This window comes from Carassius gibelio, chromosome B19 (genome assembly GCF_023724105.1).
Source record: "Carassius gibelio isolate Cgi1373 ecotype wild population from Czech Republic chromosome B19, carGib1.2-hapl.c, whole genome shotgun sequence".
Classification (NCBI taxonomy): domain Eukaryota; kingdom Metazoa; phylum Chordata; class Actinopteri; order Cypriniformes; family Cyprinidae; genus Carassius; species Carassius gibelio.
Window position 1 is genome coordinate 15,337,364 of NC_068414.1, and position 21,906 is coordinate 15,359,269.

The following is a 21,906-nucleotide window of genomic DNA, read 5'->3' on the forward strand; positions in this document are numbered from 1 at the left end:
TCACCTTCCTCCTTGTTGCGTAATTGATTGTTCCCCCCACCTGTCTCCTGTTTCCCCATTATCCTTCTGTGTGTAAATACCCAGTTTGTCTTAGTCTATGTTACGGAGTCCTTGTTTAATGTCAGGTTATTTCATGTCCGTCATCCTTGCCTTGTCTTGCTTTGCCTTGTCTTCGTGTCTTGTTTTTATGTGGATGGATGTTTTGGTTTCGACCCCTGCCTGGACTGTTTACCCCTCTGGATTATCCCTTGAATAAATATTACTTACCTGCAATTGGTTCTCTCGCCGTCTTTCAAGTGCCTCGTAACGTGACAAAGTATAACTGATGAAAATGATTACAAATGGAGTTACATCTGAATATTTTCACACACACAGATTTGACTGATTTCTTTCCCGAATCGACTGCTCTACGATATGAGAGGTCATGTTTCAGGAGTTTATGTCACATGCTTATCCAATAACTGTTTTAGTCTCTGTTTGGGTTTATGTATATGCTTTAGTTTTTAAGATGAACTGTTTTCCCCCCAAGGCATTGTTAGATGCCAGTGTTTCCTGTCACAGCAATGCAAAGATTTGACTTCAAAAACAGTATCTCTGATTAATGTCTTGTTATTTTTTTAACCTCAAAATGATCTCAAAGTAAAAAGAGGTGTTAAAGTCTGATTTTGTGGTGGCTGTGCTTTAAAGTGACATTTTTATCATCTTAACTCTAGTGAAGTCTGACAGTTTGAAAATGATTAATAATTGAATACATTGATTAGAAATGTATAAAAGCAATCAAAAGGGAATTAAGTGTAATCAGTTACATTATATTAATAAAGTAACTGAAATAGTTACACTGCATATCACATATTACAAATAATATTACATTTCCAAAGTAGCCTTCAGAAGATGGACATTGACAATTGAAAGTATTTGATATTTCATGGTGTTCATTAAGTATTTTATGCTATTTTATGACATTCTGGTTCAAGAAATGTGGAGCTTTTCTGTAAGAGTTTGACATTACATAATCACTAGTATAGCGAATATATTAAAAACTCCTCTACATTATTTTTTTTTCAACAAAGTTGCCATTTTGGTACAAAATATGTACATTTATAATAACCATACAGAAATTTGGAGCCTTTATAAATATCTCTCATCCTCTCAGTAATCAGTCTGACTCATTCATTTATCCAATAACAATTCTTCCCATACCTTATAATATTAATTTATTGAGCTTCACTGTTTACAACATATATTTAGCATGTATTTAAAATATATATTGGCCAAATGTTAAAATAACGTTTAAATTGAATTATACAGCACAATCCTTGTTTACATGAACGCAGAAGCTTTTTTTCTGTATTGATGTGACATAACCTATTGTCATAGTTTCTGTGTTTGTGCTTTTACAAGCATCTACCTGTCGAGCAGAGCTACACTAACATCCCCTGATGTTTTAAGACCTGCATGAACAGCCATTGTCTGAGATAAACGGACAGAATAATTCCTCTCCTAGCACACGTTCACGCTGTGAGGCAAAAGCACTTATTTCTTTGTGCACTTTCAATTATGTCATGATGAACACACAAACACAAAAAGAGGAAATGATGTTGTTAACTTCTCATTTGGAGCGGAGGACTGAGTTTTGGAAAACCTTTGAAGAAAGAGCAGAATATCGCAACAAACAGAGAAAAATCCATTCAAGAATTTTTGATTGATTCTTAGTAAGAGGAGGAAAATCCTATCTCCATTGTCATATGATAGCTTTCAGAATATGGGAAATAAACGCAATTATTTTTAATGATTTATGACAAAAGGCTGCTATTAATGGAAAATCCTATAAATTTGTGCTCTGTATAATCTGGTTGAATATTTACAGAGAAATCAAACAGAAAACCAGTGAAAGAGACACCTCTTGATAATATTCTGAATTACATCATTCAATGAAAAACGTATAGGCTTATATTCTGAAGGGATCGTTGAAATATGATACACCATAAATTAAGTTTTAATGATTTTACTCACTTAACCTATATGAATAATGACGTTTGAAATATCATTTTTGGAAATATCATAGATTCCCTTAATGAATTCTAATAATTATTCAATTAAATGATAAAAATACAAGTAACAACATACTGGCCTTTTGCGTTCTTGACTCACAGGTCTCAATTTGAAATGAAAATGCTAAAAATCTAAAATCTGAATTAACCACAAAATCTCCATTAACAAAATTAGACCGATATAAACATAATTTAATGATAAAAATGCATACATGACTGAAATCCAAAATAAATGAAATAAATGTAAACTCAAAGAACCTTCCAGTGAACAGTTCTTAAAAGAAGCATTTTTTTTCTTAGTTTAAAGAACATTCTGAAAATCGACAGAACTTTTTCCCACCATGAAGAAGCCTTTGCGCAGTGAAAGAGTTCTATGGAACTCAAAGGTTCTTCATAGAATCATCTTTGTTTTTAGAGTGAAACGATGAATGAATCAAATCTGTAAAAAATGGTCCATACATTATTTTTGTGGTTGGAATCACCTTTTGCGAGTGTATCTGTCTGGGTGTATCTCATGGTTTCTCCTCTCAGTCTCCCTCTACCGCTCATTTTGTCTCCACACTGTCTGACATCACTGGAGTTTCCCCTAGACTCTGTTTAAAAAGAAGAACCAGTTTTTCTCAGCACAAAGCAATCAGAGCAACCGAGCAAAACACTACAGTGATAAACTGCATTGAGGAGACTTTACAAGACCATTTAAAAGAGTTTTGACACGCTGAGGTTTCTTATACTTGGACATAGTTGAATTTACTAACAGACACAATGATGATAGATGTTGAGAGTCAGTTAGCTGAAGAAGGAGCGCAGGTGACGGTGTCGAGGAGGAGGTCCGGTGTCTGGCGGGTGTGTGGGGTCCTGCTGGCTGTGGCCCTGTGTGCCGCCGCCGCTGTCTGCTTCACATTCAACAAGGTGACTATCCTGAGCCACACACATCATGCATGGCACTGTAAATATGCCATTTCAGACACATGTGTGTGCATTACTGTGTACTTACCATTACGTTTCTTCTTCATTCTAGTCTCAGAACAATCAGGAAAGTGGAAATGGTGAGTTCAGACCCTCAGTTTCATATCAATTCATGTGATTTTCTGCCAAACTTAATCATCTTATACAAGTTATTTTGTGTTTTTCCCCATCAGAGCTGAGGCTCACATTAAGAGACCATCTTTCAAAAGAAAATGTCACTTCCAAGGCCGCGATCCATTTAACAGGTAAGCTTGATTCAGTAAATAAACACTAAACATCAACTCTCCTCAGAATTCAATCAAACTTTAAGCAGCTTTGCGCTGCATTATACATCTTAAATATATTACTTTTAGGGTTTTTTATTTAGTTTTATCATTTGGTTATGCATCTAGAAATGTGTATCAGATTTCACTCCTATAGAAAGAAGTTCGGTTTTAAAATGTGTCTGTTTTTGTTAATCTAAGGCGAGAGTTACTGTATAGCATTAAAACTCTACTGTAATTTGACATTACATTCATCTGTCAATTAGAAGTTGCATGACATGCTCTCATCCTCAATGATACAAATTGAGAAAAAGATTATGACGCTGATTACAGTAGATACACTTTTCAAACATAGTTTTGATGCTTTGTATCGCACCTGCTAAAACAATGAAATACTGAAATTTAGAGACATTCAAATTAATTTTAAAAACATTAATGTATTAAGTATCAATGTAATGTGTCCATAATTGAACGGACAGGTATTTTTACAGCATTCATTAATCTATGTTAGTGTTACTGTATACATAGGGTACTACTGTTTGTTTATAATATATGAATTAATGTCCAATTAGGCAATGGGTACTACTGTTTGTTTATAATATATTAATTAATGTCCAATTAGGCAATGTCAAATGTAAAAAGTTCATTATCTACTTGCATTCTTATGACTTGCATTCACCAAGACCATAAAATAAACCACTATGGCACAAGTTTGTCACTTGATGTCTGCAAGACCTATTGAGAAGCACCGACTCATGTGTTTGTCGTTTTCTCTTCTAGGTGCATATGACCCTGACGTGTGTACGGACAACCTAGACTGGAAACAGAACCAGGACCAGGCTTTTGTTTCAGGTGGCTTGAAACTAGTGGACAGAGAGATCATCATTCCTTACGACGGCATTTACTTCGTCTACAGTCAGGTGTCTTTCCACATCAGCTGCAAGGCTGACGTGACTGAGGAACACGAGGGCGTGCACATGAGCCACGCAGTGTTGCGCTTCTCGGAGTCCTACGCCAGCTACAAGCCGCTCTTCAGCGCGATCCGCTCGGCCTGCGTGCACGCGACTGACACTGAAGACCTGTGGTACAACACCATTTACCTCGGAGCAGCCTTCAACCTGCGAGCTGGAGACAAACTGCGCACCGACACCACCACAGAACTCCTGCCCCGCGTGGAAAGCGAAAACGGAAAGACCTTCTTTGGGGTGTTTGCTTTATGAGATCAGATGCACTCAAAAAAATCAGTGGAAACAGTACACAGTTTACTGTAAATATTTACACGTTTATTTACAGTTTTTTTTTAAATACTTATTTATTTTATATTTATTATATATTATTTATATTATTTATTTTTACATGTACAGTATATGGTACTGCAGTGGACATTTGTAAATGCACTGGACATTTCAAGTCAAAAATACATGTAAATGACATGCTGTTTAAATTAATGTGTAATGCGAATGTTAATATTGTGTATTTATGAGGAGTTTATTTATTGAACTATTCATTAAATTAATGAGAATGCACTGTCTCTATATAACTCGGATGTGTAATTTGCATTTTCTCTGCAATTTCCATCTTTGCCTTTTAATCAGCTTCGTCTTTTGTTCTGATATTAGGCTTCTGAGAGAGCAAAGAGTAGAAACACTGATTGTGCAGAGGTGTTACAAGGTATTAACTTGTACAAGTGCTTATGACACACCAAATCGATAACATGCATGATGCAGTTTAATCTCCATCTGTGTTTCGAATGGAATACTAGTTAACTGTAGTGGAGTATAGCAATATACTGCCAATGTATACTGTATATCTCAAAGTTTATGCATTAAACTGTAAACAGTAAAGCGTGTCCAGTATCATTCATTAAATAAATATGGTTGATATGGATTTTGATAGGCCTAGTTACAAAAAATAACTTTTGGGATCTTATTATTATTTAATATTGGTTTATAGAATGCGACAGTGACTGCCAACTTTATTGGTGAGTATTTCTCCGAATCATTTTTTTCCATTGTGATCTAAAAAAGTCTCTGTTATAAGCCATGAACCTAACCAACAAGATATGAGATAAATGACATTTTTCAACAATTGCATGCTTAAATTTTTGGTTTGAAGCAACAAAAAAAAAAAAATATTTTAAGACTGTACAAAAAGACAAAGGTGTAGATGTAAAGAGGTTGCTGCAGAGGAAACATTGGCTGGGATGAAATATCTCTGCATAAAATGATCAAGATGTGTGTATTTAAAATAAGAAAGCAGGGTACCTACTAGGTATTGCGTTTCATTGCACGTTTCCACTGACACTACAGAGAAATGAGTGTGCTTTTGGTGAGGGGAACTCCCTACCACACACCACCATGTCAGGCTCCAGGGAGCACTGCATTTTTGTGGTTACTTCAGGCCTATCTATTACACTTATTAATCAACAATGGTTGAGGAGCTATAAAATCAGTGGGTTTTTACGACAAAATACAGTGGAAAAACTTGTGCTTGAGGCATAGGGGGATAATGTGTAGGCTACATTATGAGTGTGATTCATACAGCTATAATCTGCCATCAAATAACAATTGGAGTTCATTTTCACCTAATAGTTATGCTGTTTTTATAGGAATGTGCTTGAAAAATCAATCAGCATCTATTAAAAGAGAGTTAACTGTGAATGCTGCTTTTTAACTAAAAGTTTTAACTATTTCCCATAAATCTCAGGTATCAACAAATTACTTTCAACAGACAACCCCTGCAGCAATATTACAGACATGCAAATTAGTAACACATGCATGGAAGTGAATCATTACATAACATTAAATGTATGTTGCATTGACCAAATATGTTTAATAACTGGAACATGGATTTTGACAGAGAGTAAATGATGTTTTTACCTGCTTTAGGCACATTCCAGTGAACACTGCTAATAAAGAGAAGTAAAAAGGGAGAAATGGTGTTTAAAAGCATGCGTGGGAGTGAAGATGTGGGAGAAAATGGGAGATTCTTAGAGCATTGAAGTGAATTATTCATTGGATATTGTTCATTAAAAGGTGTAGCGTCTGTTGTCTTGACAGTATATTGTTGCAAACAAACAAACCAAAAAGCCCGCCCATCACAGATGTCACAAATAAAACCCCCAGCGTTAAATCATTTTCCTGAGGAATTCAAATGACAGAAAATGTACAGCTCATACAATCAAACTGATGTAAGCTGATAATTTCTAGTGCAACATTATTACTTAGAATTGTTTCAGTTCAAGTGCAACCCATATTTGAAACTGCAGAAGGCTTGTTTGGAAACCAGAAAAAGCATCAAAGAATGCTCTAAATATATCTCAGAAGTCTAAATGCAAATGGCATTAACTCTAGAAGTCCCCTTTGACTGGGACTTCCACTGAAATGCCATCAGATGCCTCATCATATTATTTTATTATATCAGTTTTCTCATATTCACACAGTCTGTGCTGAAGGTGACTGAAAGTGCATCAAAATAATGAACGGGCAAGTCTTACGTTGGCCCTGAGGGGTAGTTATAAAGTGGCTTCTGTGAGTGCAGTGTGACTCATCGAACACAAAAACCACTGAAGAGATGAAGAGTTAAAAAAAAAATGTAGCAAAAACTACATTTATTTCACCATAGACAACAGTCCAATAGCGTTGTACAGAATCTATCATAGTACAAATACAAATATATTTTCAATACCACATACGAATACCTTTGACGTTATATACTTCATACTTTGTGCAAGAGAATACATTTATCATGTACATTTAGCATTTACACAATTAGCATTTGTGCATATCCGTCTGCATGAACATCACTATCATGATTATTATTGAACCACCATTTGACAAGAAATGATGAATGAAAAATTAGAGTAGGCCGATAATAAACACCATGGTGGGGTTTGTACTCATATTCACGACATCCTGGAGAGTCATCTTGTATCAGCGTTAGGGGTAAATCACCGGAGCACCATTTAACCAATCACAAGTTCTTATGACACACCAAATCGATGACATCATGACGTTGTTCAATCTCCATCTGTGTTTGGAATAGAATACTAGAATACTGTAGTAGAGTATAGCACTATACTGCCAGTATATACTGTATCTCAAAGTGTACAGTATGCATTAAACCGTAAACAGTAGAGAACGTCCACTATCATTCATTAAATAAATATGGTTGATATGGATTTTGATAGGCCTAGTTACAAAATATAACTTTTGGGATCTTATTATTATTTAATATTGGTTTACAGAATGCCAACTTTATTGGTTCTGGGAGTATTTCTCTGAATCATTTTTTACCATTGTGATCTAAAAAAGTCTCTGTTATAAGCCATGAACCAAACCAGCAAGATATGAGATAAATGACAACATTTTTCAACAATTGCATGCTTACATTTTTGGTTTGAAGCAAAAAAAAAAAAAAAAAAAAAAAAAAGTATTTGAAAATTGGACAAAAAGACGAAGGTGTAGATGTAAAGAACTACAATCCCATGAAGCACTGCAAATGACAGACGCATTAAGAAAATGGAGAAATATAGACTGTTGATATAGAAACAATCTATTTTATTTATATTGCATAATTGGCATATTATGCATAATTAGTTTAGGAGTGCAGGGCAACTGACTCTAAATCATTTGCAGAGCTTCATGAGATATTTTGGCACAATTTACTTGCAGTTCTCTGATTGGTGGAGATTCTCTGCAGAATCATGGGTAATGTCGTTTTTCCACCAGGAACTCGCATGATTATTTGATAAATGTGTCGAAATATGGGCTGATGGCTTCAACAAAAGATTATGAACCTTGTAGCTGAGAGTAGTTCTGTTTTTAAAGATTTAAAGTTACTTTTACAAATAGAATTTCCCTAAAAAAAAAAAAAAATGAACAGGATTTTTACTTTGTGAACCTGAATATTTCACTCTATTATAGTTTTCAGAGATTTCATTGTGGTATATGGTACCCTTCCACATACTGTACCCAGTATGCATACTATATACTACACTAAGGGTAGTATGCTATTCCAAACACAGCCCATCAGCAGCAACAATCCAAATATCATGAGGTATTAACAGTTCTCAAAAATAATGAGCAATGTGCTATTGTCACAACCACTTATGAATAGACAAATGACTCTCATAGTCCCTGTAGGGATTTTTCTTTTTTTCTGTACATCCCGTCCCTCCAAATGAGAGAGTCTTTGCCACCGCAAAGAAGGAAATGAAGCAGACGAGACGAACCATTTATAGTCCAGCTGAAACTGAGGAAACTTTGCTGTACAGGCCTGCTGATGAATCCAAGATATAGCAAGAGTATACAGGGGTCAAACAGACACACAGCTGTGGAGAAAAGCTGCCGTTGAAGACTGTCATTTAGGGGGCGCTGCAGACAGGAAACAGGCGTTTTATTCAGGATGAGTTGACCAAGTTCCTCTATACTGTTTTTAGAAATCACGTACTGTACTGTAGGCAAATGTAACATGGTTTGAGTGACACAAAGCAGCTGATGAGTGTGTGAATGAGTGACCAAGTAAAGTACCGCATTGCACGCTCAACTAATAAACTCATTCCCCCCCTTTTTTTTTCTTTCTATTACTGTGCACCAAACACACAATGAAGATGGTTGCACAATGCACTTTTGATGTTATCTGCATTGCAAAGTAGCAGCATTCTGCGACGCTTTCAATATGGCAGGTGGCATTTAGAAGCAAACTGCATTACAATGCTGGGAGATTCAATCTGCAGCTTTCAGCGACAAGGGGGATCTAATAAAAATAAAACCACCAAATCTGTGATGAAATTACGTCTCCTCTGTACAAAGACTTCAAACGCCTTCAACAGCTTTTGACTGGTAATATATTATCCCAGCATGCTCTGGGAGAAAAGCTGGCTATAAGCAAACCAACATTTCATTACAGCGTTGCAGCTTATTGTGAAGCTAGACTTTTTGTTTAATAAAGGAATTATGAGTGATTTTTGTCCATGCAATAATCACCTTAAATTGGCAGGGTTTTGCTATGAATTTGCTAAGGTATGGTGGGTTTCTTCAAAAATATCCTTTCTTCATTGTAAATAAAAGGGATTTTTATCATGAATCTGATCACTTAAAAAAACAATAGCACACCTCTCTTCAACAAACTACATTATTTGAGGTATCAAGTCTGTGATGCAAGATAGGAATCCCTCAAAAGGGAGTTCAAAATGAGGTAATGGATTAAAAAAACAGGAAATTGTAAATCGTTTGTTCTTGGTCACGAGATAAGTTTCATAATACTGTCAGCTGTAAAAGAATGTTTACAAGGTCATGTTGAAATTGGAAAATTGGTAGATTCAAACAGGATATGAAGTAGTCCGAAGTCAAACCGCAGTTCAAGTATGATGCCAGCAACACTAAGATCAAGGGTTCGACTCCCAGGGAACACATACTGATAAAATGTAAACTTTAGACGTACTGTAAAAATTACTGGATAAAAGCATCTGCCAAATAAATGTAAATGTAAAAAAAATGTCTATGTCGTTACCACACTGACTCGCGATTGCATATTAAGGACTTGGCAGACTGTAATGAAAACGGCAACATCTTCACTACATGATACATATCGCAATACATATATTGCAATTCAATGTCATGATATCAAAATGTGTATGTGAATCGGTTAGTCTCTCTAATGCAGATTCAGAGTTCACATTTAAAGGGATAGTTGACCTAAACAGGAATGTTCTGTCATTAATTACTCACCCTCATTTCATTCTGAACCCATGAGACATTAAAGATATTTCTGATGAAATCTGAAAGCTTTCTGACCCTCCCATAGACAGCAATGCGACGAGCACGTTCAAGGCCAAGAAAGGTAGTAAGGACATAGTTCATGTGACACGGACTAGTGAAGGTCTCACAGGTTTAGAATGGCATGAAGGTTAGTAATCAATGACATGAATGGATGAATTTTCATTTTGGGGTGAACTATCCCTTTAAGGCCTTGACACACCTAACCAAACTGGCAGCGATGACAGCTGACTGTTGTTGCCTCGCGTTCACGCATCTGTCTTAAACATACTGCGATGGCTACAGCCAATGGCCAGCTAGCAGCTACAAAACAACTGCATGTATCAATAGCCTGAATATGTCATTTTGTCAACAGTTTTTTTGTTTTTTTTATTCCAGATGAAAAATTTGAAAATATGTGGTCATTGGATGTTCAGGTCAGATGACAAAAAATTAGAACAGCCTTCGGTCTGTGCATTCTTGACTTCTTTTCTTGCATTCACAACTTTTGCTTTTATTCTCATGCACTTGTATGTTAAACCGATCAGCCAATCAGAGTTCTCTCTCAATGAATGACGATGCTTAATTGGCCAAAAGGCCCCCAATAGATCTGAATAGTGCTGAACACACTACAAAAACTAGTCTGACTGATGCTCTTCGATGGCCTGACACTGGCCGATGTCAGCTTGGTGCGTCATGGCTTATATTCAGACAACCTGATTGAACTGTAGGAAACATGAACAAAAAAGCTAAACGTATCGAAAAATTGTGGTATTACAATAGTAATAGATTCCAAAATATTAGTATCTTAAGGGAATAATGATGCTCTTAGCATGTTATCATTCGTCCACAATTTTCCGAGTCAAAATCAGCTGAGGGTTACTCATCTGAACACTGAAATGGTTCATAGCATGTGTGGTTTTCAAATACGGTGACACATCAAATGATGCAAATCAAAGCCAGACTCTCAAGCCTCCTGTGTATAACCTCCCTATAATCACAGCAAGTGTCAATCAAGATAGCTTGTTTCTCTCCCCCCTTTCAGTTCGCTGTGTGCCCGCTCGCATTTGATCCCAGTTCCTCACGGTTCACTTGTAGAGGAGCTGCAGTCGGCCGGGGTGGCAGCTGTTGCGGTTGATCTTGCCGTCGGGCTGGTAGAGGGGGGAGGTGTTGGAGAAGGTGGGAGGGAGGGAGTGGTTGTCGGAGGCAGGGAGGGGGTATCCTGGAGGCGGGAGGAGAGATTTGGGATCGTTCTGAGGAGCAGGGAGAGATGGAGAGCTGTGGTTCTGACTGGAGGAGGTGGGGCGTTTCCTGGAGCGCAGGGCCTGGCGCTCTGACAGCTGGTTTCTCAGCTCTGATACACGTTCCTCTTTCTGGCGGGAGAAAACAAGAGGCGAGATGAGAAACTAATTTCTGCTGAGCCTAAATATATTATCAATTATGAAATCCACTGAGAATAGGAAAATTAAGGTAAAAGTGAAAATCTGCCATGGCTCTCATGATATTTTTAGTATGAGACGGGGTATGGGCAATTTGAGAGTTTAAGAATGAGCTCTTTTTGAAGAAGAATTCGATCTGAGCTGGCCACATGGACGCTGAACTGGAATGACAGGAAGAGGAGTTTGCTAAAATCACAATTCAAAGACATTACAGTCACACAAAAGGGGAATTTGCTTTCAGTGTTGTTATTGTTTACTAAAACTATATATATATAAATTATCAACTGAAATAATACTGAAATCAAATAAAACATAAAATTAGATAAGAACTTACAGAGAGCAACTAACTGAATTAAAATACCGTTAAACTAACACAGCAAAATGACTAAAACGGACCCAAATTTTACTAAGATGAAAATAAAAACTATTGAAAATATTAAGAAATACTATAATAGTTTATAAATGATGCTAAAATAAGTAGCTATTGCATGCAACAAAATGCATTATTACACATTAATTCTGACTGTGCTGATTTACTCCTTCGTATGTAGACTTTTTCCTCATCAGGTTTCTTTAAAACAAGCTCATTACTGTCCATATACCTCCTTGTTTTCAGATGACTTATAAAATATTTTTTGACATTACATTAGGAATCCATATAATCTATTGATCTTACTGGCTCAAGTCTACTAATAATAAACTACAAACTCCATATTCCATTAATTTTGGTAATAATTATTATTATTTTTTGACATGGTGTAATGGCAATTCTATATTAGTAATATCAGCTTCGTTTTCATGAAAATTTGATAAATATATAAAATATATTATGTCCTGTAATGAATATATAGAGTGAATAATATATTTGGGGCAGTTATATTGTCAAAATTTGATGATTTTGTCCAGATATTAAGTTTCCCCATCCACAAAATCCAGTTGATCTGATTATCATGTGCATTACCCTGTCTAAGACCACAGTGTTCAATTTCTGAGCCAGAGACAATCATTAGAAACTATGTTTGGTGTTTTTACTTTCAGATCAAGGCAAATGGGAATGAAAGTGGCATACATTATACCACTGATCTTTTCAAGAGCATCAGTTATGTACATGGAAAAATGAAGTGATTCTCCACCATGGTCCATAAAATTACAATGAATTATACATATAATGAAATGTATTGTATTATTGAAAACTACACTTACAGCACATATATTTCCATTAATAACAAGTACAATTCTGCATTGTTACCACCCCAGTACACATCTGAACTAAAATTAAAGGCGTTCTCAAATCAGTTGTGAAATGTGCTCAGTATGGTGTTTATCAGACATCCTCAAGCGTGTGCTGGAGAAAGTGAGGGTGACACAGAACCTCCTGGATGATCTTCTGCAGCTCTTTGTTCTCTCTCTCCAGCTGGCGGGATTTCTCTTCATCGTTGTTGTTTGTGGATGAGCCGGTCTTCATGGTCTCCTGCTGGTCCGACTGCCACTCACCACGAGTGATAAGCCTCCGCATCTGCACCAAACACACCACACTGGGTTTAACTACAGACCACAGAATATATACAGCCTTCTATGTAATACTTTTTAAAAATAGTAAGCGAAAGTAAAGCAACAGACAACAATATAAACAATAAAAGTAATAAAAAACTAAAAATTACAAATAACAGTCAGCAATTATGAGTTCAAATAAAATTAGACTATACTCATTGAGTCATAGTGTTATTATCTTAGAAATTAAAACTGTTATTTAAAATTGCAATTTACTTTTGCATACGAGAGCCTTCTAGCAGTCCAATTAAAGAATAATTCAAAGAGATAAGGTTCATAAATGTTGACATATTTGATATTGCTTGGGTTGCCTGATTCATTCTTCAGACTGAAAACGGATGGTTGAAGTGCATTGTGGGATACATTGTTCCAAACATTTTTCCAAATGAAACAGAAAGAAGAAAGAAAATATACTAAGCATTCAGCAAAAAAGGTCTGGAGCAGGGTTATTATTAACTAAAATTATGAAAACAATTTTGTTTAAATTAAATAAAGACGAAAACAAAATATAAATATTAGGCAAAAAAATTTAAGTGTTGAATGACTAATGTTACAAACTGGAATAATATATAAAACTAAAACTAAAAATTATAAAAGCAAAAAAAAAAAAAAAATGATAACTGAAAATGTTAAAAAATAAAAGCTAAGGCAAAATATTAATAAAAAGTATAATAGTATAAAAATAGTTAAAGAACACTGGCCTGGGTGTACACAACATGTCGTCTTTCTCTGTATACATAGCAGCTCATTATTGGCTGTTGTACAAAAGTACTTTATGTCTGTACTTTCATCTCTTTCATATTCTCCTGAGATGTGTAATAACACCTGTCTCCTCTGCTGACACTGATTGCACCACATCTCCATAACATCGCCCCTCAGTACGCTTCAAGATTTCACGAGCAGACCGCTGAGAGAGATGCATATGTCACACATTTACACGCCTCCCCTGCTCTAGATATCCATCATTAATATTCATCACTGTAATGCAATATTTACATTAGTGCTCCTTCTCGTTTTGAGAAAATGATCTTCTGTTGTACCTTAGGGACGAAGAGGACAACTAGAGTGATGTAGACGGAGAAGATGATGGCCAGCGAGGCGAAGGCGAACGAGGCGTCCTGCTTAGACGACAGAATCATGGTGACAGGAGCCGTTATCATACACAACACCTGAAAGAGAGACAAACAATCACATGTACACGTGTCTTCAACTAGGCGTGTTTACATAACACTTCTCACTCCTCATTTCTTCAGTTTTCTACTGACAATGTCCAAAAGTGTTGTTACTGTTAACCTGTTAAATGTCACTCAGCCCCTCGGTGGGACGCCTATACGTTTATTACAGTTAAATCTATTCATGACAAACTATATATCGTTGAAAAGCTCTAAGACTCCTAAATAGATACTTTTATTTAGCAAAAGTAATAGATTAATTTATGGCAGAGTGCACCTCAAAAGACTACATTATAACAGGAGTTCTGACCTTTGCCTTTTTCTCTATCACACTTTAGAAATCATCAGAAATCATATATCACTTGAAAACATAAAATTCTCAAAATTCATCCTTTAAAACCCATTTTAAAATCAAAGATTGCATTACCATGAAAATTGTACATCACAAGTCATGTTACAAAATGTTTTCAGTCATGGATTATACAAATTTAGGTTTGGATCATGCACTTTCAAGTCTATGTTCAAAAATCATGTTTCCAATAATTGAAATTATTAAATTAAATTAAATTAGAAATGCTGCCTTAATTTGAAGTACTAAAATCACTAAAATTAAAAATTAAATAAAAATTATCGCAAAGTAAAAAAAAAAAAAAAAAAAAAAACTAAAAAAAAAAAAAAAAAAAACATTACAAAACTACAGACTACCGCACATGACACGCAGGAAAAAATAGTAGCTAAATCGTGTGCACGATTTACTAATTCGTTCCCTCAATGTACTAAAACGTGCACATGATTACTATTGCGTTCCCTTGATTTACTATTTGGTTCACTCGATTTATAAATCATGCACACGATTTAGCAAACTGAGGTAACACGATAGTAAATCGAGAAAATTCAATAGTAATTGTGTGCACGTTTTAGTAAATTGAGAGAACGAATTAGTAAATCATGTGCACAATTTATTTATTTTATCTTGCATGTCATGTCAAAACTTACATAGTTAGCATTTTATATATACTAAATATGTTCAATTAATATTTTCACAGTTTTTGCATAATTCTACAGATATTGAGATTGGATATTATGCTAAATACTAATGTATCAAATTATATTTACTTTGACTCTTCCTTCTAAATGTTTACACAGTACATATTAAAATGTTTTCTAATGATTTCACTATTATTTCAGTTAAAAAATATATTTTTTAAAATTAATTTATGATTGCAAGTCTGGGTATGGGACAACATTTAGCAAATAATTTAGTATATGCATAAATGACTATTAATTTGACATTTAGTAATAAAGTATATGCATAAATAGCCATTGAAATGTAGCAAAAAATTAATGATTATATATTTACAAGATCGTTTATAATGTGTTCATAGAACAAAAAAATTCTTCTGAAGGGAGAGGAGAGGAGAACAGAAGCCAGGAGAGAAAGAAGCATGAATCAATAAATATTGATCACCAGTCAGTCATTTCTCACAAAACCAGTAAAACCTTATCCAGGCTAACAAAATGTTGTCTGGCATCAACAGAGGTGCTGTTTTGTTTGTTTTTTTGCAGGGTCATTATTTATTTGGACAGGGCAAAACAAAAAGGTGCAAAGCAGTCTCTCTAAATCAAAGCAGTTTCCAGTTGGACTCGCAGTTAGCCTACAGCTTTCACAGAGCCCACCTGAATCACACCATGACAGTAATGATGTATGATGTATGAAAACCTGCATGCTTTTAGCTTAAAATGCATGGCAATGCTAAATAATGCAAACAGTGAGTGAATCCTGAATGCAAAAGAGCAGCAAGACCAAACGTTAAAATATTTTCTTTCGTCTTCCAAGGAAGAATTACAGTCATATGTCTTTGAAACAACACGAGGCTAAGTAAATGATGACGGGATTTACAGTGTGTCATTATTCAGTCATGCTCAAACCCATGTGACTGTCAATTCTTCTGTGGAACATGAAAGAAGAAACTAATAATAATGAATACAATATATATTGACAGTTAAAGAGATAATTCAGTCAAAACTAAAAATCCTGTTATTATTTACTCATCCTCAAGCTGTTTCCCACTGGAGTGTGGGTAATCGAACAGCTGCTGATTTCAACTGATATCAAGAGTATGGAAAAAATAAATACTATGGAAGTCAATGGTGACCAGAAATTGTTTGGTTTCTCTCAGTCTACAAAATATCTTCTTTTGTGTTCAACAGAAGAGTAAGAAGAAAAAAAAAAACAGGTTTGGAACAACTTGAGGAGTAAATGATGACAGAATATATATTGTATGCATCATGTAGAAATTGTTATTTTACTGAGAGGAGGTTATTAATGGTGACCTGCCAATCAAACTGAACATCAAATTAAAACATTTATGTTTAATATTGTACATGGTCTCTTCCAAATAAATACTATTTATTTCAGAAACCTCCATGCATTCTGTTTCTTGATTCGGGTTTCAAACTAGTCCTCAGAATATGAATTTAATAAATCTTATCAGTTTGCTGTGAACTGCAGCGCTCTTTTCTTTATTATTGTCTTCCAAACTGCTGAAATTCTCTAAAGTGTTGGCAGATGGCATCTGAAATCATTTCTTTAGCAGAATGGGCATTTACTAAGGGCCAGGAGTCAGCTAGTGACTTAGAAAAAAGAGAGTGAGAGAGAAAAGATTAAAATGCTAAATTCGGCCCCTTGCTGATCTAAAGTCTCTCCCTCAATTTGAGCTAAAATTGGGTTCAGTGTATAATGGATAATCCTCGGAGGCCGAGATGAAGAGAGACACACTGCTTCAAATTAAAAGCTTACAATGAAAAAGCTGATGGACAAAAGCTTTGTGCTTTAATTCCAATTGACCTTCACCATAGAAAACAGAGCAGAAGTCTTTATGGCAAATGAAAGTAGATTCCCGTGTATTTACCCCTTCACACTGAGTGTGTTATCAGCGTGGTACGCGCTGCTTTCCTGACTCGTGAGCCTTGGGGCGGCACTGAAATGCTAAAGCGGAACAGATGAGATGATGTGCAAAAACAAACGACTTTCAGCATTACTGAGGGCCCACTTTACTTGAGTTTTCTAACTGCTTTAGAGCTCCATTCACGTCAAACTGACGTGCACGCTTATTCCCGGTGATGAGGGGAAGCTCTTTTCCCACCCCTTCCCTGTCCTCTGGAAAGCTCTGCGTCTCTGGACAGCATTCGAGATGGCAGGCTCAGACACTTCACTTCCATCAAATCTAGCAGAGCCACACTGAAGAGCTCCAGGCATGTTCTTACTGCTCATGAGTGTGTTGTGACACACAACAGCTATAGACGGACGCTGCGTCCAATTCACATGGCGACTCCCAACTAGGCTTGAACAATGAAAGAAAAAAAAACCCCACCGTGGTGCTATTTCAGTCACGTCAGCCGAACAGTTCTACCTTTTAATTGGACAAAATTTGGTTGACGACTGACATTTCAAATGTCACCCAAGGCGCTCTTAAAATGTCCAGAGGGACAAGTATAAAAAGACGAACAGACTCACAGAGACGTTGTAGATGGCCATCCCAACAGCTCGGTGATCGTTTATTTTTTCAGTGGACACAGATTTGGTTTCATAAGCCAGAAAAATACCCAGGAGGAGCAGCAAACCCTTATAGCCATAAACGACACCTAAAAGACAAAACAGAGACAAAAATAATGAACAGGTTTTCAAAACTCTTCCCAAATCACTTCAACACTCACTAGTGATGGAGCCAATGCTGCGGTGTTGGGCCACTCAAACAAAGAGAGCAATATAGTTTATTTATATTTTATTAAAGGGATAGTTCATCTTAAAATTTAAATTCTGTTATTAATTATTCACCCTCTTGTTGTTCCGAACCCATAAGACCTTCGTTCATCTTCAGAACACAAATTATGATATTTTTGATGAAGTGGGAGAGCTTTCTGACTCTCCCATGGACAGCAATGCAACCAGCGTGTTAAAGGCCCAGAAAGGTAGTAAGGACATCGTTAAAATAGTCCATGTGACATCAGGGGTTCAATCATAATTTTATGAAGTTGTTTGACCATGAATGGTGTTTCAGGAATGACAAACGCGAGTGTAAAACATTACGCGACATCTGACAAGCTGATGTCAAAAAAGAGCTGTGCATGAAGTGATGAAGAGTACATTCAGAGTAACAAACTTACTTACAGCAGTAACAAGTGTGTGTTGGCTGAATATACTTAGAAGCTTCTACAGTTAAAGATATTTCAAATAGTAATGCATTAAGCATTTTATTATACCATTAATAATTGCCTTATTTATTCATACTGTAGAACAAAAAGAGTAAAAGTACAAAAATATATAGAAAATAATAATATTTGGTATAACAGTCATTTTATAATAAAACCGAAAGCAAGTTGTGATAAACACGAGGGAGTGGAAATAGCAACTGAGCTGATGAGGGATCCTCTGCTATCATCTCTCGGTTATAATAGTCATTTCATATTCATATTAAAAGTCTTTGTTTTCCCACTATTTTTTCATCATTACCGAAAAGTGAATCTTTAAAGTGAATTTTACTGCATAGGCTTCAAAATATTTTAAGTGTTTAAAAATGCACACTATAGATGAACAGTGGGTATTTATGTTTCATAAATTTGGTACTCATAACAGTTCAACATTATTTACCTCTGCCTGTCTTTGGGGTCTTTGCTATTATATTCCAATATACAATTTTTTTTGGCCTCAATTCGCTAGTTTTAGATTAAGAGTTGTTTTTTTCACAGATAATTTGCTGTTGTTTAATAATTTAAGTTTTCAAAATGACACTCTGTTCTGTAAATTCATTGTCTGCTGGTTTATTTAGCTACTTTTCAGTACACCACATTAAGTATCACACTTAGTGCTGTAAGACTTTGAATGTTAATGTGCAAATTAACACCTAACAGCTCCTGTGTGTTGGCCACTGTTACAATTAAAAACATAGAAGAGTAGGGAAAAAGCATTGCGTGCCTACATCATACCGTTTTGCGCATCGCTACACCTTGTTTCCAAGCAGAGGAATGCACAAACATGCATCACAGAAGAGAAGAAATGATGGCATAAAATCATCTTTTTTGTTTTCTTTTGCATACAAAATGTATTCTCACAGCTTCATAAAATTATGGTTGAAGCACTTATGTCACATGGACTATTTTAATGATATCTTTACAACCTTTCTGGGCTTTGAACGTGCCAGTTGTATTGCTGTCTATGGGAGGGTTAGAGAGCTCTCAGGTTTCATCAGAAATACCTTAATCTGTGTTCTGAAGATGAACAAAGGTCTTACAGGTTTGGAACGACATGAGGGTGAGTAATTAAAGATAGAGTTTTCATTCTTGGTTAAACTATCCATTTAATATACCAATATAATATGATCTTTTGATTATTTACACTACTGTATAGACGTTTGGGATCAGTGAGAATTTTTTTATGTAAAAAATAAACTATTTTTTCTTCAAATTGATAAAAAAAAAACAATTCATATAAAGGCTTTACCTTTGAACTTTCTATTCATCAAAAATTCCCTGGTGTTTACATTATTAATATTGATATTAATCAGAAATGTTTCTTGAGCAGCAAATCAGCGTATTAGAATGATATCTGAAGGATCATGTGACATTGAGGACCGGAGTAATGATGCTGAAAATGATTCTAAAATATATTACAATAGAAAACAGTTATTTTAAATAATATTTCACATTATTACTCTTTTTACTATATTTTTTGATCAAATAAATGCTGCTTTGGAGAACCTCTTTCACAATCTCAAACTTGTGAATGATAGTGTAAATTACTGTCATATTTATTAAATCAAGCCAAATCAGAATGTCATCAAGTTTAAAGGTTTATTGTTATTTATTTATATTTTTTACAGGTCTTCAAAAACAATATACAACAATACCAAGCACATTTCATTGAGCTTTCATTTGTTACTACTGACTGTTGCTTGTCTATTATTTATCTTCACCTTCTTGTCTGACCATTCAATTTCTTAGTAAATACCGCTGGTGTAATGAAGGTCACAGAGGGGGGTGCAGATTTAATTTGCTGTGCAGAGTGTTTGCTAAAAACCAGCTCACTCTCAGATGATCATTTCAAGTCATTTCAAGTTAATTTGGCTTTGGATGTGACAAAAAATGGTGCTACCTGAGTGGGTGAGCTGTTTACTATGTAATTAGTCCATCCATTTCCATCAGTCTGATGTATTCAGGCCAATGCAAACATGATAGGTGGACATTATCACACTGACAGAGTAATCAGTCAGTCGCAGGCGCTGACTGCTCCCATGACTTTTGCCTGTTTCTAACCATTCATCCCTTACATCCACACCTTTATGATCTCACTGGGAACTCTGCTATATTTAGATTGTTTTAGTTCTGTGCGATCAATTATTTTCTCATCCAGATGTCGTGAAAGAGCACTGCCGTCCAGGCGTCCTTGGACCAAATGTCCTAAATGGTTTATGCAGAGAAACTGTTATGACAGAAAGTATTTGAATGACAGGTCTGTTTACAGGCAGCTGTGCTCGTTTCTCAAGGACTTTGCCTGAAGAATACACTGAAGACTCATTTTATAGACCATAACTGGAAGAGCAAGGGCGGTCCAATTTGTCTCATAAAGGTAGCAATTAATTTGTTTAATTAGTTAAACGTTTACAAGTAGGAAACACCTGAGGAGAGAAGCTGAAGGTCAAAACCACTGGGGTTCCTTCATTAAATCCCTTTCACTCACAGGCTTATAGGCTTTGTCCAACACCATGACAAGATCATGACGACCAAGAGCTATTAGTCTCGTCTATTTGCATGCACCATCTGTGTTGTTTTAGTATCTAATTTAATATAGGAATTAAGCAAATCGGGTAATGACACAAACATGGTAAAAAAAAAAAAAAAAAATTAGTTCAGGGTTCTTAGGGTCAGTTCTGAGCATTGTTCATCGATGACACAGCAGACTAACTCTAACCTTGTGAGAAAAAAAAAAAAAATGAAATATGAAATGTACCATGCAAGTGACTAATGTTTTCAGACACTTACAGATCTGGCCACTGAGAAAGTGTATGCAGAGGAAAGGGATCACACATGACTGACAATTATTATTATGTGTAAATATTTTTTTAAGCCCTGGTTCTCACTAGTTGCAGTAAGTTCTTGCTACAGATGGTCTATTAATGGGAGATGAGAGGGAGATGGCTGTCATGCCATTGGTATTGGGTTGAAATATGGATGCCCATAAGAAAGCTATAACACAGTTTCTCCTATAATCACAGGCACATAAGTCCAACATTTAGCAAGGCATGAAAACATTTAATCTACCTGAGGGAAGGTGTCTTTCACTACTCTAATAGCCTATTTTACTTCAAATTTAAGTGCCATTATTAAGTTCCATAGATGTTCAGCTGTTATGCTTTCGAACTTCTTGCCATTTATATGTATGCAATTTCACAGTATTTTCACCAGCAGTCGCAATTCTATAATGGCACAATTTACTATTTACAATATTGTATGGCAATTAAAATGCTTTTTTGAATAATTGTACATAAATAGGTTAAGCAAAGCAAATGTGATTATTTCTGAGAAATTTTTAACTGCAGGCAGACATTATGATACAGTAGGCCTACAAATATTTTGTTGGAAATACAGTATGCGAGCAAAAAATCATTGATTAAAAAAATGGATAATAGAAAGAGCAAAAGCAGTGCTGA

At 35.6% G+C, this 21,906-nt stretch overlaps 2 protein-coding genes across 4 annotated transcripts in view; one reads left to right on the top strand and one right to left on the bottom strand.

The window, feature by feature from the left end:
- The first annotated feature begins 2,692 nt into the window (after positions 1–2,692).
- tnfa (tumor necrosis factor a (TNF superfamily, member 2)) lies at positions 2,693–4,870 on the top strand. Its single transcript, XM_052583687.1, has 4 exons — positions 2,693–2,960; positions 3,070–3,097; positions 3,191–3,262; positions 4,061–4,870. Exons 1-4 carry the CDS (start codon positions 2,814–2,816, stop codon positions 4,498–4,500), a joined length of 687 nt encoding a protein of 228 aa, XP_052439647.1. The 5' UTR covers positions 2,693–2,813; the 3' UTR covers positions 4,501–4,870.
- Positions 4,871–6,861: 1,991 nt separating this feature from the next.
- Positions 6,862–21,906, bottom strand: part of gabbr1b (gamma-aminobutyric acid (GABA) B receptor, 1b) — a 127,845-nt gene continuing 112,800 nt past the window's right edge. For all 3 annotated transcript variants that reach the window (XM_052584076.1, XM_052584077.1, XM_052584078.1), the window contains 4 exons: positions 17,718–17,845; positions 14,069–14,197; positions 12,850–12,993; positions 6,862–11,411 (listed from right to left, as the gene is read on the bottom strand). In XM_052584076.1, the coding sequence (XP_052440036.1) occupies positions 11,127–11,411; positions 12,850–12,993; positions 14,069–14,197; positions 17,718–17,845 (686 nt within the window). In that variant the 3' untranslated portion in view covers positions 6,862–11,126. The remainder of the gene's footprint in view (positions 11,412–12,849; positions 12,994–14,068; positions 14,198–17,717; positions 17,846–21,906) is intronic.

Coding starts and splice junctions, on each gene's coding strand:
- tnfa (XM_052583687.1), top strand. CDS start 2,814: ATGATGATAGATGTTGAGAGTCAGTTAGCTGAAGAAGGAGCGCAGGTG. Junction 2,961..3,069: donor TCTGCTTCACATTCAACAAG/GTGACTATCCTG, acceptor TCTTCATTCTAG/TCTCAGAACAATCAGGAAAG. Junction 3,098..3,190: donor CAATCAGGAAAGTGGAAATG/GTGAGTTCAGAC, acceptor TTTCCCCATCAG/AGCTGAGGCTCACATTAAGA.